This window comes from Thunnus albacares, chromosome 7, assembly GCF_914725855.1.
Source record: "Thunnus albacares chromosome 7, fThuAlb1.1, whole genome shotgun sequence".
Taxonomy (NCBI): Eukaryota; Metazoa; Chordata; class Actinopteri; order Scombriformes; family Scombridae; genus Thunnus; species Thunnus albacares.
In genome coordinates, this window is record NC_058112.1 from 15009422 (window position 1) to 15026804 (window position 17383).

Below are 17383 nucleotides of genomic sequence, written 5' to 3' on the forward strand. Positions count from 1 at the left end.
GAAATCTGAGCACTCTGAGAAGCAAAACCCAGCTAATGTGATCAGTTGACTAATATACTGCATAACAAAGAAAACAGTTTATTATTCTCTAATTCTCTTTTTATTGTCTTGTTTTAGAAAATATCACCAGCCAGAGTTAAACGTTTTGACAATGGAACTGGTCAGAGGGTCAATAACACTTAAGGACCCCAAACAAATGACATGTTTTCAATTCCTGTTTATTTCCATGCATAATCAAATGTATTACTCTGAACAACCAAACTCTACATAGGAGTTACAAATATATACTTAAAATGTTTAAATTCAGTTTCAGACTCTAAGTTAAAAATAACACTATTGATGGAGCTGTGAGGGGTTTAATGTCAGAAACTACATTTCTGTGGTGTTGCTGCCACGTCATATATCATCAGTGCACTATAAATTGCTGCTGTATTCTTATTGTTGTGTCGCTGCTTCATTGTTTATCTAAGCAGTCTATATACAGTCTTCAGTTCTCTCACCTGGGGCAGGTTCATCTCCAAAGGAGGTATTAGCAGAGGGAGCGCCAAAGAACTGTTCCCTAAGACGGGACTCCGGCACTGGGCTGACTATGAACCTTCGTCCTGCCGAATGCACCACCTGGGCTGCAGTGTTGGGATTAATGCCTGAGGAAATAGTCAAAAGAAAGTCAGAAGTGAGGCAGGAGTTGGACTTCAGAAAATTAATAACTGGGAATTAAGTATTGTATGTGTGGCTGGCTGATTACCTGGCAGCATGGGAACAGAGAGCTCAGGCTGTTGCTGAAGATCAATCATCTGTGGAGAGATTGCATTTAGGTAAGTCTTCAGGTTCGGGTGAGGATTGAAATTGACAGTATGAATATTTGGTTAATAAAAAGGTACTGCGTAGTAAAGAAATACCTGGGGAAAGCCTTCCTTCATGCCCTCTCCTTTCTCATCAGCCATTTCTATGACTTCACGGACCTGCTCGATGAAGGACTCTCGCTCACTTTCCAAGATGAACTCACTCGAAACCTGAAACATAAAGCAAAAGTTCAACTACTGTATCTAAACTACATATAATGTGAGAAAACTCCAAACACCAGCTCAATAATTGTGACAAGCACTGTTGAGGTTGAGGCTACAGATATTTAATAGTAGGAATTTAGTTTTATGTGTCCTTTGCTCTTGTTTTTTGTTCATTTACAGTGAGCTGTCACTGGATTGTCAGTTGTGAATTCAAAGGTGCTTCATGAATGGTAGATATGCAACAATTTATGCATGAACTTGAGTGTATATGATACACATATGTAGAGTCTCTATGTAATTGTGGTTTTGTTTAGAGAAGAGAGTCACTGTTACCATGATTTGTGCAATTTCCTCTGGATTATCACCATCAAGGTCAAATTTGAAGGTCACCATCTTCCTGTTGTGCGTTTCCAGCTGACATTCTGCTACTCTGTCGCCCACATTAGAGATCTGCAAAAGATTCATTCAGGTTAAAACAGTTTCATCAAAAAAAAGAGTTTAAGAAAGAATATAAATGAACTTATCAGTTCAGATCCTTACACTGAGAACATTCAGTTTAGCCTTTGCAGTCTTGTCATGGCGGGAGCGACTGCGGACGGATCGTCGCTGGTGGCGCTTTAGTGAGCGCCCCTCATGACGGCCTCCTGATGTAGAATTTCCATCATTGCCGTCACTAAGACCTGAAGCTGCATCTGACAGGCAGCTGAAAGAGACGAGGATCCATGAGAAACATTCTGACAAGATGTTTTTGTTACAAAATCTGACATTTTTAATCAAGTTCTTTCTCACCTTTCCACAGGTGGAGGCACCAGAGCTGCAGAGCCTGGCTGCTCAACTGGCGTGGACTGAGGAACACTCACAGGGGCCTGAAACACAGAAAACTTTCATAAATAAATCACTTCATATCAAAACCAAATCGCAAAATGGAAAGTCCTACTGTTTGTGCATTACTAATTTGAAATGATTTAGGAATGTACATAGTTAACCTTCAATCTTTAACTTTATCTTTACTTTTTGCAATGTCATTGCATACTCATTAAATTTGACTTTTAACCATTTATGTTGATAAAACATTTACAGAAAATATAATGGTTAAAAATCAAACCATCCACCAGATGGAGCTGTTTAACCTGGTGAGATGTTGATGGTTGTATCTGAGTACTACAGGTGCGGCCATTACTCAGCTCTCAGACAGAGTGTAAATATTGCTGTACAATGGAGTTTTCATTTCATTTCCTCCAGAATGTGGCCATGTTTCTCTGTTTATACATGTTTATATAAACTACTGCTGTTCTATCAATTTCAAGTTTCAATAAACTGTGATTTTTGTAACTGATAACAGATTATGTCTACTGGGGTAGTGTTTCATGGAGGACTTAAAGGTCCAAGTAAAACCTTTGAGCTGTTTTGATCTGAAGAGCCAGAATGATGTGAAACTGATGACATAGCGTTTTGGTCAAATATTAACAGTCTTCAACACAAACACTGTTCTATGCTCTTATATGTTGGTGTGTGGTGGTGGGAATGTGGGTGGAAAAAAAAACCCTTATTGTCCTCCTTATGTTACTTGTATGTTTGTTGGTGCTCTATGATAAATGTATGTAAAGGGTTATGTTTTATTTAACATAAAACAATGAAAAAAAGATTTAAAATGTGAATACTTGACTTCATGTTTTGGGAGGAACGCACACATAGTTCAAGGAACACGGACAGAGCAAAAAGGACCAAATGCTTCACACCTGACCCACATATACACACACACACACACACATAAATTTATTTGGTGCACTGAGTACCTGCAGTACAGAGAGGCACGAGGCCTGATAGAGGAAGTATAGGTGCTCTGCGTTGAGTGGAGGAGACAGGATAGGACTTGGATCATTGGCCCAAGACTAATAGTCATGCAGGAATAAGCAGCATGCAGAGGGGACAGGTGAAAGAAAAAAGTGGAAAGCCATGGTAATGAGAATAGTGTGTCCAGAGAAAAGGACAGAGATTTAGAAGAACTGCACATATAAAATGGACAGCATGAAATTCACACTGTAGTATGGTGAAGAGAGGAACTAATGAGTTAAACACATATGTACTGTATGTCAGCGTGTGTCTGAAATTATGAGCAGGGTAGGTGTGTATCACCTGTAGCTGTTGAGCTCCAGTCTGTGCCTGTGGTAGAGCGGGGCTCTGAAGAGAAGTGCTGCTCTCGGGCTGTTGCTGTTGCTGAGGAGGAGATGACTGAGAGGATGGGGGTATCATCACCTGCTGGGTGGGCATCTATATGAAAAGAGATAAAAATGGAGAGGCAGAAACAGGCTAAAATCAGATGGGTAAGAGGTTGAGATAAAAACACATTCCTACTGGTATTCAAGCTACTTCCTGAAAACGCAGTTTCTTTCTTATCTAAAAGCTCTCATTTATTTATTTTGGCTCTTCTCCAAAGCCACATGCACTTACCTGTTGGATAACATAGTTACATAAATCAGACCCTCTATCTATTTGACAGTATAGGCTGGCAAGTCATTGAACATCTAACGACCACTTTAGAGACATGTATATAGTTGTGTCCATCTAAACTGTACTTGCAAGGTTTCAAAAACTATTGTCTTGTTTATTTGCATGCCATAAATTTCATTTTTTGAAATCCTGCTACAACTAAGTCAAAACTTACCAAACATCTGTGAAAACTGACCACAAACACAGAGTCTACCACACAGACCAATATAAAACTTTACGTTAACTTTCTTCCCCAGAACATCTGAAAGGCTGTGGGTGTATTTAAAAGTGGTAACAGCAAAATGGGACATTTTATCTACCTGAGGGGGAAGCGATGGTTTGTAGTAAACTCCGTACTATAAGAAACAAAACATAACACAGGGTAAGAGTGGGAAAGTTGATAATGAAAAGAAAAGACAAGCAAACCTAGGAAAATAGAACAGACAGGAAAACTAGGCTTTGGGGATTCAGAAGACTCCGCAGCTTTGACACAGCCGCCTGAAGCAGAGTATATAGACGGTTAATTTAACACCATCTGAAAATCTTGTTTTTGCTGACTTTGAGTAGTTAAAGTCCTCACTTTACTGCAGTGATAAAGAAGTGTACTCAGGGTGTGTTCAGTAAACCCTGACATTACTATCATATATACACAAGTGTGTTGTTAGGTGCAACAGATTTGAAACTTAACCACAACAGGTCAGTGAAACAAGGCTTCTCAGCTTGGTGTTAAGTTACTCTTAAGACATTAGAACATGTAGTATGACGTAAGTATACCTGCTGAGGTGCCACTGGAACAGACTGGCTGCCGGGCACAACAGGGATAACTTCAGGCTTGACACCTTGCATTTGGGGTTGAACCTTATGAAACACAGAGAGAAAACGGCGTATATGGTTAAAAATTAGGCAAAGTAGAAAGTAAAAAGTAAACTAATGAAGGATCATTATATATCTACAAACACACACACACGCATAATTCTGAGCATATACCAAAGGGAAATCATCTCTTTAATTCAGCACAGTGGATCATATTCTATATTAAACATGACTCACCACTGACAACTGCTGCTGTTGATTTTGGTCATTTTGTGTCTGAGGGCATGACACCTGGGGCTGAAGCTGCTGACCGGGAGGGTTACTGTAGGACATTTCAGGCTGAACAGGCTGGGCCTCGGAAGAACCGTGCTGTCTGTCTCCCATGTGAGTGACTGTAAGAGGGAGACAAGAGGGTTAGTCATGTGTTAAACACCCAAACCATTTTATTATCATGCAGTGAGCTGTAAGTATATCAGGCCATAAATCATCTTTGATAGATACCTCCTCCAGCGTGCTGCAGCTGTTGGTGTAGGTCAGCTTCAGGTTCCTCTGACTCTGGCTGGATGGTAACCACACTCTGACCCTGAACTGGAACTGGGACTGGGACTTGCCCAGCTGACTGGGGGACATAAGGGACCCCCTGTGCCATGCCAGTCAGCTGGGTTGACTGGGGAGTGTTGTAGTTAGTGCTCTGAATGCTCTGCTGAGATGTAGGCTGGGCAGACATCTGTGTGCTGTGTTGGTTTGGTTGTGGAGAGACATAAGATGCAGGCTGTGGCACCGGCTGAGACATCTCCGTGCTAGTTTGTTGGCCTGGTTGCTGTGCTGGCGGTAACTGAATCTGTTGTTCTTCTTCTAGCCTTCTCTTCTCCTGTTCTTCTCTGACCTTCAAGACAATCAGTGCCAAATGTATTAAAATCCTTCAAGAGAGCATCAATGGGCAACATCTGATCACAGCACAATTACATACATCATATGGCTGCATTAAGAATTTCAGCAACGCACCTAAACAGATAGTACACATAAAAACATTGGATGCAATATGGCGAGTAAGGACACACCTGCTGCCGTTGTGCTCTCTTGCGACTGATCAGAGACACCCTGTCCTTGATGGCCTTAGCTATGGTCTTGTGGTCACCTTCGCATACATAACCAGACTCAACCTAAAGCACAGAGACATGATGTACAATTCAGCAATAAACTTTTCAAACATTGTGGTAACTAACCCTTTTAATTAATCGACATACACTCTTCACCAGTGATGGAATTAATAAAGTGTTTTTAAAGACATAAGTCTAATGACTATAGCATTAAAAGTTAAAGTCACCATTTCCTGAGCCACATCCTCTGGGACGTCTTTGCTGAGGTCAAAGGAGAACTCAATAGCTTCGTTGTCTTTGTACTTCCCCTTGAGCTTCTTCACATCCTCAATTCTCAGCCACAGCTTGATAGCTTCCATCTCTCCATCATCCTCCTCTGCCAACTCCACACGCACCCCTGTGTCTTCCTGGAAGAAGGCATGGTTCAGAAGGTCCTTGATCGAGTACCTAAATAGACAGAAACAAGCGGTAAGCAAACGGAAGACATAAAATGTGTATGTTCAGGGAGAGCTTGACCACCCTAAATTTGTAAACATGTGCTCTTCTTAAGTTAGAGACCTCTCATCCTTGTTCTGGCGAATACATCCCTCGATGATCTCCTTCACTTCAGGAATGGCCACCTTGTCAAAGCTGCCTGGCTTCACCCCCTACAGGAAACACAGAACACTGAATGAGAGTAGTTCTCATCTCATCTATTCTTTCTAAATTTTGGATACTAGCCCATACCTTGTTGTCATTTTCATCTATGTACTACTAGTATAGTACTATTATATACTGTCACATTCTGAATGATTGAAATAATCACAATCTTTAACAGTAAGGTACAAAAGTACAAACTTCCTCTTTTCATTTTCATCTATAGAGCATCTCAAAAATCACAGTAAGAAGTTGGAGAAGTAGTCGCTAAAATAAAGTTATAAAGATGGTGTGCTCTTTGCCTGGTGGCATTTAAATACCGCAGAATGTCAAGTGAGGGGAATAGGAGGGCATGAGTGAATGAAGGACGGCTGATAAGAGGTGATGAATTGATCCAATAGCAACAGAAAACTGCCTGGTGCTACATAAAAATGGAGGACTGGCTGAGAGCTGAACAGCTGAGCTGACTGTAAGAACAGGAAGAATAACAGTCCATCTCCCAAAGGAATACTACTGTAAAACCAGAGCATGTGACACCACCTAAATGTAGGCTCAACACCACAACAGCACTTTGTTTCTCGAGTGAGTTGACTGTGTCTGCTGCTCTGCGGTATCAGCTATTTGTAGCTGATCAAAAGGCCTGAAGAAGTCAACATCTAGCCATGTGATAAATAAAAAACCTTCGTTAAATCATGTGGAAAAGACTTTAGTGAAGGTACTAGTATAAATTTCAAGGCCCATTTGGTAGATATCACTCCAGGAACAGGTTTAACCTTTTTATCTATGAGACTCTTGTAATTGCAAGAGTATGAATCATATCAGTAGGCCAGTAGGAGTTGTATGAATAAGACCAAAAATATGTGTTTCCTTCTATGACAGTTACTGCCCTCCCGGAACTGACAAAAGACTGAACTATTAGCCGTTAGGATAATAACAGGAATATGCTTGTTCAGCCTCTCAGTCATACAAAGCCTCAGGTCTACATGCTTAACCAACATAGGACATAATTCAGAAGGAAAGACAAAGGAAAAAAACAGGATGAGGTGAAGCAAAAGGGGCTTGTTTGTGTAAATAACATGTTTTCTCTTAGAGGTCCTGCAAGTTTGGGATTTGTTCAAACAGGGTAACAGGGACTGGGAAATACAGGAATGCACTTGTTGAGAGGTGAAATACAGGTTTAGAAGACAGAAATGTAAAATAAGCTTGATAAAGAAGAGTCAGCGGGAATGTGACCATAGCAGGTTCAGCTATGTGAATAGAAAATTATTCCAGAATGGGACACTAGGCCTTCTTGGCACATAGGAAGAGGTGAAGGCAGGGCAGAGGAGTGACATGGAGGGTTGAATAAAAGGACTTACGCTGGTAACTCTGCGGTAGATCTGTGCAGCATTCTGGCACTCTGAGTACGGGTACTCTGAGGTGGCCATCTCCAGCATGCACATTCCAAAGGCATACACATCCACTGACTCGTCGTACTTCTCCTCATACATCTCAGGCGCCATGAACTCAGGGGTACCTTAAATCAAAACAACTATTCAGAACTCTCGAACTTCCTTACTGATTGAGTGGGCTTCTCACAACCCATTGCCCCTCTGCTCCTCTAACCCGTGAGGGGTTGAGGAAGAGGAGGATGAGAAGAGTGACCAGCCTGTTGACGTCTCCTGGGGTAGAACCTGTGAGGTGAAAGTTGGAAGAGAGAGAAAAAAAGAAAAGGGGAAGGAAAGCAAAAAAAGAGACAGAAAACAAAAAAGGAGGGAGAAGCTGGACTCAGTTAGACTGTTGAGAAGAAGGCACGTGTTTGTCTGTGTAAGACCTTCACATGTTGAGATATAAAGAATGTGGCTGAGGTAGCCAATGTGCAGAACACACTTGTGAGCCAAAATGAGTTATTTGCCATGTTTGACATTAGCTTTAAATAAGGCACTTAGGAATAGTACATAGGCCAAAATACAGTGGAATGTTAAAAGGGACGCCAATGATCTCTGTAAGAGAAATAAGACTAGCTATGGAAGTAACTTTTGTCAAGACCTTACCTTAAAACCACATGAACATTGCTTTTTATAGTACACTCACCTTTTGAAGTCTGACTTACCATCTCTTCTTGACCTACAGGTTGAAAGTGTTACGGTCAAGGCTGAGAGAAGCAGATCCCATAGCTAGTTACTGTTCTCAGCAGTGTGTCTCTGCACATCAGCTTTGATTCATTACTTGATCATTTTTATGTTCAATCTTAGGTCTTACACAGAAAAACTCATTTGGTTATTTGAATGCAATTGTTTTTGAAATTGATGTGTGTTACAGCACACTGTCAGACTTACCAGGCCCATAAAAGTTCATACTTACTCAATGACCAGCAGTACCCTATTCATTCCAAACAGCAGAATGGGGCACAGCTGAGGCTAGAGCCTACATTTTAAAAACATACCCAAGAAAAAAATGTGAAAGTAAAAAAAATAAAATAAATAAATAAACGCAAAAGGCTGACAGAGAGAAAGTGGGGAGAGCTCCCTGGACACAAAGATGGAGCAAAAAGATTCTGCGGTCCTGCAATATTTTAAAAGACAGTAAGAGACAAACACTAGGAAAAAAAACCTGTTGAGGCAAACCCATAGAAAGAGATGTTAAACATTATGGGTATATAACTGGCAAACAGACCACATATTTCCAAACCACAGAACAAAGACCAGTCTAAGACAGAAGCAAAGGCCATACCTTTAGCCATGGCCAGGTTAGCCTGCAAGAAGGCATGACAACTATTATAATAATGATATTAATGTTTAACAGTAGGAGAAACATTAGGCTCTACTTACATTCAGTAGGTGCCTGGAAAAAAACCCTCTCTTTTTTGGAGAAACATAGAACAGAAATATTCTGTACAATGACCAAACTTGATAGAGTTGCTGTGAGTCCAAAGAGAGAAAGCCTTGTGGTTATCTGCCTAAGATTACCACAGTATTTGGCCTCCATTTGAGCTGTGGTTTGAGAGACAGCTGAAACGCTGTGGTCTGTTTTTGAACCACATCGTCAGTAAAACAAAGCAAAATACCTTCTTTATAACACCGTCATTTTCAATACAAAACATAATATCATGACCTCAGAAAAGGTACTGCCCCACAGTAGGACAGGGATCAGGAGGTAGAAATGACTTCGGAGTCGTACCTATAACACTCTTGGCAAATGATGCGCGCTTCAGTGTGGCCAGTCCCAGGTCTCCAATCTTAACGGATCCTGTTGGGCCTGTGATGAAAATGTTGTCGCACTTTAGGTCTCTATGGATGATGGGAGGAGCCCGAGTGTGAAGGAAGTGAAGCCCCTTGAGGATTTGTCTACACCAGCTCCGCAGCACTTTAATTTTCATCACCTTGAACCGCTTCAGATATCTACAAGAAAACAGGTCATCATTTTCACATCATCTGTTAAGTAGTTTACAAAGTATGCAAGGAAACACAGAGCAGTTTATATAAAGTGCAACACATATTTTGTTTTTTAAAATGTAATACAAATATGGGTTATGTTACTTATAATCAATAATCAAGATGGGCCGTTTGTCAAAATGGGGCAGTGCACACTGTATATATACGAGTACAGTATTCAAGCGTTTGTTAGCTCAACCAAGACTCACGTTTTGAGTGTGCCAGAGGTCATGAGTTCAGTAACCAGTACAATGCACTTCCTGCCTTTGGAGGGTCCCTCCCAGGAGTCGTAAAAGCGGACAATGTTGGGATGCTGTAGTCCCTTTAACATCCCTGCTTCCTCCTTAAAGCGCTGCCGCTCTGTCTTTGACAATTTACGATCCTGCAGGGGACAAAAAGGAAATATTTGAAGATTCCACACAACACAGAGGGCAGCACTATTTATAGAGGTATACAGATTAATTTAAAAAGTCAGTGAAAAGGGTCAAATGTTGACCTTCAAATGATGATCATTTGAAGGTTGAAGACAGACCATGGGAATTTGATGTATTGGTTAGCTCATCATCATACAATCACTCAAAAGTGTGACTGCATCAGGAGTGATATCTAATTCTGCCTCAATGTGTGAATTACTTATTTGTTTATTAAAAGTGTTGAAGGGGAGTCAGGCTGCGTATATCTAAATATGACAACTACCAGTCTGGGATCAGATTTCCACTTTTTAAATTCACAACTTGCATGTTTCATATTAGATAAAACACCTTTGAAAGTTCAACTAAAAAGGTAGTGCAATATCCATTTGCTTCAGCACACAAGAATTGCATACATGTTCCTGCACAGGCACACATACAGTTGGGGGCAGAGGGATGTGGCCCTGTTTTCTCTGGTGGATGACTGTGAACCAAAAGGAATGTGTCGAGCTTTGTCCTAGATTCCAACCAAACCAAAATAAGAAAAGAGCTACTGTATGACTCAGAACTAGAGAAGATCTGACTGTGTCTAACAAAGAAAAAAAGAATAGCCTAAATCAGGCCTGTTACACCACATCAAAACCGTCCTCTTTGAGCTTTTTACTTTTATACACAAGCTACACTCATCTCAGCAATCATATACCACTCTAAAGTAGGTTTAAGCAATGTGGGAAAAATAAATATCACCAATACCTGAGGACAATATCAAAACCTCACAGTATATATGTTTAGATGCTGAAAACCATCTGTTTTTTTGTTACAAAAACTGTCCATTACAGCAGTGAAAAGCTTCCAAATGAAATAACAGACATTCTTAATAACTGAGCACTGTCTTTGTATTGTTAATCAGTTAACACTGTGTGTATTGTGCTTTACTATGTTAACAATGATAGAAGATAATGAATATTAATATATTTCTCAGCCCTTCTGATAGCCTCATACTAGATACAGTGGGTAAGACCACAAAAGAAAACTATTGTACTCACCAAGATCTGTTTTTGAACTAAGCTATGGATGATAAGAGTCAGCAAATGTTCTGGCAGCTGATGGGGTTGATAATGAATAATAGCTAAATGTATGCATATCTGATATTATTGTTTGTCCAATGTGATTTAACATTCTTTAAATGGCCTGTGCATAAATAAGGATTGGCAATAATGGCTTTTGGATGTAGGTTCTTAGCCAAAAAGTAAAAAAAAAAAAAAAAAAAAAAAAAAAAACCCGGAATGTGTAAAACCGCCCTTCTCAAATTTCCTGAGTAATTCCTGGCGTGACCTACATTTACAACATGCATGACTGTAGAGCAGCTACATACTCATACCAGTTAGACAAGCCCAGTGAAACCCCGCAGCCAAAGACCTCCCTTGAAACCCCCAGAGACCTGGCTACTAGCCAGGCTATCCAGGAAATTCAACCCATTTGTGAGTGGAGAGCGAGCGTTTGACTTGTGTGTGTGTGTATGTCAGCGACAGCGAGAGACAGAAAACTTTCCAGTGACTGATATCATTTGAAGAGAAACGTGCTGCAAACTTTGCTGGAGGTATATTGAGGGTTTTAGGCTGCATTTTTTTGCAACGTCTGAGGGCAATTTGACATAATGAGAAGTTACAGGGAGACATGTGGAAACAATTAGGAGCAGGGGAAGACAATGAATCAGGCAGCAATATCAGGAAACAGGAGGTGAGGGAAGATGGGTGAGTAATGGAGGCTCCTCCGTGCAATGACCTACTTTGCTGGTGGGGCAGTGGTTCCCCTTTCTCTTTCTGCACACCATGTGAAGACAGTCATGCAAAGCATCCAGTGTAGCATCAGAGCTCCTACCCTAGTGTGTGCAGCACTGCAACCCCCACAAATACCAAACTACTTTATCAACAACAAAAAAATAATCATCATGGTGTTTACATTTAAGATTAATGCAATGACTTCATGACTTGAAGCATATTTTTTGTGAAATCTACTTAACAGCTGCAGATTTTTCCTACGTTGTGCATAATGTCAAAAACAAGCATATTGAACTTGATAAAGATCACAGGATGATTATTTTAGACTCTAATCCAGTGACTACAGTGATCAAAAAAGAGATATGCTCAGAGTATATGAGTATGTCAGACATGTGATGTGTCCGATGCATTTGAAAGACAGTTTTTCAAATGTGAAAAGTTTGTTTTTTGCGTCAGTGGTTCCCAAAATTTTTCATATCAAGGACCCCTAAACTGACACAAATTAGACCACCGACCCCCATTTGATAAGAATTTGTCCCAGTGTCCCCCATCTGATGAGATTTTTGCTTTTAGATGTTTATTACAGAAAGTATATGAAACCCATGACCAAAATAGTCATACATTCATTGTGTTACTTATGAATGGAATTAAAGTGAAAATAAATGATTCTCCTTTTTGCTGGGGCCCACCTGGAACACCCTTAAGGACCCCTGGGGGTTCCCGGATCACTTTGAGAACCACTGACTAAGTGCCAGACACAAAAACACAGAAAAAAAATCCCAGAAAAATATTTAACTCCCACACTAGACCCTTTAACATTTTCTCTGTAAATTGCTCAGCACAAGCCAGTTACAAACCAGTTACATAACTCTCACCACTTAAAAGTAAACCCTCCAGGAATTTACAGTCTTAAAATCATAAGACACATCAAACCACCTTTGACTATAAGTTGAAAGAGTTCTTTGGCCTGTGCCATGTCCTGCTCTCAGTGTCAGTGAGAACAGTGCCTGGTGGTCACTGGTACATCCACAAATCCTGAGCGGAGAGGCTAACCACTCACTGAACAATGGAAGGGAAACAAATAGGAATACTTTCTCCCATTACTGCTTAGGCCAAAGACAAACTAAAATTATACTGTTTCATTTGCTTGACTTTCACAAATAAAATATTTAGATGAAATTTGTTGAACTAGCAATTAAAACAATCTTTTCAGAACTCAATAAATGGTTTAAGAACTGGGAAACCAGAGATTAAGATTTTACAAAACACACAGGGGCGTCTTCAGATTCTTTGTCCATATTTTTGGCAGGACAGCAACAGCGGGGCCAGCCCAATAAACATGAATGTCTGTGACTCACTGAGTGATGAAGTTACACCATTGGTAGGCCGAATGCCGCCACTTCCTGTATCCGTTTCAAATGAAAGGCCCTCTAGGGTTTCATATGCGGTCCAGCCATATATTAGGTTTTGACCTCGTCTTGTTCTACTGTCTATGGTCCCAGCATAGTCTACATGCCATTTTCAGGGCGAGGCTTTAAATGTCTATAAATTAGGAAACCTGGCAGGCACTCAGACGGCAACAGCAGCTGCATTTGAATCACAGCATCTCTATTTAACAGAGTGGGCATGAGTCAGCTCACTAAAAAGCCACCACCAATGCCTATGCATTATCTCTGAGGCAGCCATGAAAAAAAAAAAAACGTGTGCATACAGATTAAGTGAGAGTGTGAGAGTTCTGCAGAAACACTTAATATCAAGAAAATAGAGGCTTCAACACTTTGAGTTTCTGACATCTCTGCAGAGTCAGTATGCAAGCAAGCATAAAAGAACTTTTAAAATCATGATCCCATTGTTTTAGTTCAGTGTTACAACTTGATAAGCTGTTATATTAAAATTATCAAGCAAAAAGTCCCTTCAAAAAAATATACAGCTATTCAGTGTTAGATTTGAGCTCCATGTCTGCTTAGCAGACAAAGAGCAGTGGTTTGGGGTAACTTGATTTCCACGATGCAGATATTTTACAAACTGTATGGGAAAATCAATTTAATTATTGTATATGTGACTTATGTGATTCTGAATGCACGGATTTGCCATGTCTTGATGTATGAGGCGATAAGAAATATGCTGCTATGAATGTTGTGATGTTCATATCAACTATAATCACCACACCCTAATATTATCTGAATAACTCTTTGACCTGTGGCATTTCCACCCACTGTGAATCACATGTAATGGCAGTTAAATACTGTATCACCAGAGCAGAGCAGGAAAAAAAACTGCTTCTAGGCAAAGGCCATCATGAATAACCCAACAACCCTAAAAACAGACAGAGTGAAAAAAAAAGAAGCCTGTGATCATGCCATGGGCGGGCTCTGTCAGCTCCCTGCTCTGAGGTTGAGACTGAGGGCTACATGGAGCCCTCATTGGTTGGGATCTGGGTAACGGCTGATAAGTCAAGAAGCCATGTTAGATGGATCCACACTAAAGGTTGCTTACTTATTGCATTAAGTGCAGTATTTCTCAATAGGCAGAAATCTTTGGTGTTCCCCTGACACATGGCGATGAGGTCAAAGATCACTGTGACTGTCAGTCAAGCTGTCAGCAAAAGACTAGATGACAGATCCGCAACTGCCTCACATCTATTCATCTGATTTTAATGGTGCAGAAAATAAAAACAGATATCCAGCTGAAATGCTGTTAGGAAATACAGGGTCCAAAGAGTCCCAAAGAGAGCCAACATAACTAACACTTCAAAGCACATTACTTGAAAAAAGCTGACACTGTTAAATCACAATCACTGAATGAATGTTCAAAGACTTTGTATAAATATGGTTGAATGAAAACATGACTGCAAAGGTTTTGACTAATACTGTGCCTGCATTTTAAATATGTGATTTTCTAGAGATTATACAAAAAGGACAACCCTGCAAACATGCCTGATAATATGTACGCAAGGGAGGCTTTCATTTTGTCAAGGGTCTCCTCCACGTTCCCACAAATAACCTATAAATAATCTTATTTTCCTATTATATTCTAGATAATCAAATTATCACACTAAACAGTTATTTGTGTCAGTTTTGCGTTCTGGTCTATTTTGAGTGCTGCGATGCACAAAGCTGCCATTCAGCTCTGCTTTTTTACTGATGTATTTCATTTCCTTAAAGTTCTTTCAGTGTAATAAACTGTAGATGAAACTGATATGAAAGTATCTGTAAAGGGGAACTAAACCGATTTTACACATTGAGTCATCTTACAGGTCTTCTACAGCATAGTGAATAATCTTCTATAATAATCTTATAGTATTGCTATGGACAAAAGCAGTGCACCACTAACAGATGCACTGCACTGCTTTTGTCTATAGTAATACTGTAAGATTGTTGCTGGTTAATAGTTAATGACACAACAAAAACTATAAATGACTCACAACAAGCCGTTAAAACAAACTGTGAATGAGAAGGAGCTTAGACAGTAAACCACTGTGTCATGAGTTAGTCTACACATGTTTTCACTGAGGAATGATGATGCATTTAGGAATTTCACTCACCAAAATGTGATGTTCCATCTAAACTTTATCAAATCTAACAAATAGAAATTTTAGCAATTTTAATTTTTAAATCTTATAGCTAACCTGAAGACTACCAATTATGAAGAGTAATTACAGACAAGCTACTATGTTGTAATACTTGGGTATAGCGTGGCACTACCAGCGGATGCCATAAGCCAGCTGGACAGGCAGCTCCCATAGCTTATTATGGATGCCTGGACTTCTCTATTTTCAATCTTTCAATGTTTGGCATCAGCCAGTACCGGAGAGGAAGGAGGTGGGGAAGCAGAGTGCAATATGACATGGTTGAAAATGGATGAGTGAGCAAGAAAGGGGAGGCTCCTTAATTTATTCCTCTTTTTTTCTCCTTGACTTCCTCTCTTTGGTGACCTACTTATTGTCCAAACATGCCTGCAACGTGAGATCCGAAACAAATGTGTGGGTTCGTGTGTGGGTGAAACAGGGTGGACGCCTAGAAATTCTTAGACGATTGTGGACAGATGGCCTTTCAGCCTGAATAAACCAGGACCACTTCATTTAAACTTTACACAAGTTCATATCCATGCCTGCAGCGTAGCTCTAAGGAAGGCAATGTGGGTTGAGTGAAACATCGACAACTATTGAATAGATTGACACGACAATTGGTAAAAACTTTCCACATGTAGTGCTTTCAGGTGCTGTTTGACATGTTCCCTGACAAATAAATGTAATAAAATAAAGAATACAAAGGATAACATCTGTTTGACCACCTTTAAGTCAAACATTATTTATAAGTTACATTATTTGTCCCACCAGTGGTATGAATATGTCTCCATTTTCATAGTCTTCTTGTGTGTAATAAGCATTACAGCCTCACAGGACTGCTAGTGCTAGCTGCTAGTGAAGCTCTAGGATTTTGCCACGTTTAAGCAAGATTAAAAGGATCTTACGATCTTAGGAAAACCTGTCAGACGTGTTTCATTAGCATACAGGCACGGGTTCTGCTGTTGCTTCCAGCTGACACCAAATTTCCCATGAGCACACGAGGCTGATTACTCTCTGCACCACTGATTACAGCATAAAGAGGAAACAAAACAATAAATAGAACAACTGGGTGAGCCGTGACTCCTTTCGTATACAGTGTGATCTTAACATTTGTTCTGATGGACTTTGTTTATTTTTTTAGGAAAATATTTGCATTTTCCATGCAACCAAACTAGGAAAGTTGAAATGGTTAATATATGTACATCTATTGCTGTCAAAAGCTCCTCAGAGGAGGTGGCTGCAATTAAATTAAAGTGTGAAAAGACGCAACTGAAACCAAACTGAAAGTAGTAAAAATATTGTAAATTAAGATTATATTCCACTAAATATGTTCTGAGGCTGTATGGGGAATGTAACACTAGCACTTGAGTGATCATGGGACAGCTTTAACAACCATGTGAGAGGGGATTTCAGCCTCTCATGTATAGCTGAACAGTTTCTAGCCCTGAAACTCTTGAATTGACAGAGGAACGGTGGGGGAATGAGTGTTAGGTTACATGTTCATACCTCAGAACGGACCAAATGCCTGAAACAAAGCTGACTCTCATTGCTGACTTGTTGCCTCCTCATAAAAGTGGTAACTGCTAGAGACCAGCTAGATCCTACACCAAGTTTAGGTGAGCATCAAAAGAGAGGCTGTTACACCTTCTCCATATGAGTGAGTCATTTTCGATAAACAGGGCTGCAACTAACAATTATTTTCATTATCAATTAATCGTTTAGTCTATAAAATGTCAGAAATGATCAAAAAATGCCCTTTAGAATTTGTCAGTGTGAGGTGCTGTCTTCAATTTCCTTGTTTTTTCTGACCAAGAGTCCACAACCTAACAATATTTGTGTTACTATCCTATGTGACAAAGAAAAGCAGCAACTCCTCACATTTACGGAGCAGAAACCAAAGAATGTTTGGCTCTTTTCCTTAAAAAGTGACAGTAAAAATGAATTGATTATCAAGTATTTGCAGATTAATTTTCTCCCAATCCACTAATAAATTAATCAACTACTTGTTGCAGCTTTATATATATATAAACCAAGCAAACAAAGAGAAGGGTACTTTTTGGTTTTAATGTTTCCCTTCCTTTTCAATAATAACTCACTCAACAGAAAATTGATAATCATAAGTCACTTGGTTATGGTAACTTGTGATGTTTACTTATCACTAGTTG

The 17383-nt window shown here is 39.9% G+C and overlaps 1 protein-coding gene across 4 annotated transcripts in view; it reads right to left on the minus strand.

Moving 5' to 3' along the window:
* LOC122986232 (serine/threonine-protein kinase WNK1-like) overlaps positions 1 to 17383 on the minus strand; it is a 29414-nt gene that overhangs the window by 6964 nt on the left and 5067 nt on the right. For 3 of the 4 annotated variants that reach the window (XM_044357386.1, XM_044357387.1, XM_044357388.1), the window contains exons 3-19: positions 9669 to 9841; positions 9206 to 9426; positions 7405 to 7562; positions 5969 to 6057; positions 5638 to 5857; positions 5372 to 5473; positions 4812 to 5196; positions 4548 to 4702; positions 4272 to 4355; positions 3818 to 3853; positions 3144 to 3278; positions 1797 to 1873; positions 1548 to 1710; positions 1341 to 1457; positions 900 to 1013; positions 746 to 794; positions 501 to 644 (exon numbers count right to left, since the gene is read on the minus strand). In XM_044357386.1, the coding sequence (XP_044213321.1) occupies positions 501 to 644; positions 746 to 794; positions 900 to 1013; positions 1341 to 1457; positions 1548 to 1710; positions 1797 to 1873; positions 3144 to 3278; positions 3818 to 3853; positions 4272 to 4355; positions 4548 to 4702; positions 4812 to 5196; positions 5372 to 5473; positions 5638 to 5857; positions 5969 to 6057; positions 7405 to 7562; positions 9206 to 9426; positions 9669 to 9841 (2422 nt within the window). The remainder of the gene's footprint in view (positions 1 to 500; positions 645 to 745; positions 795 to 899; positions 1014 to 1340; positions 1458 to 1547; positions 1711 to 1796; positions 1874 to 3143; positions 3279 to 3817; positions 3854 to 4271; positions 4356 to 4547; positions 4703 to 4811; positions 5197 to 5371; positions 5474 to 5637; positions 5858 to 5968; positions 6058 to 7404; positions 7563 to 9205; positions 9427 to 9668; positions 9842 to 17383) is intronic. The other variant, XM_044357389.1, reaches the window with a different exon arrangement.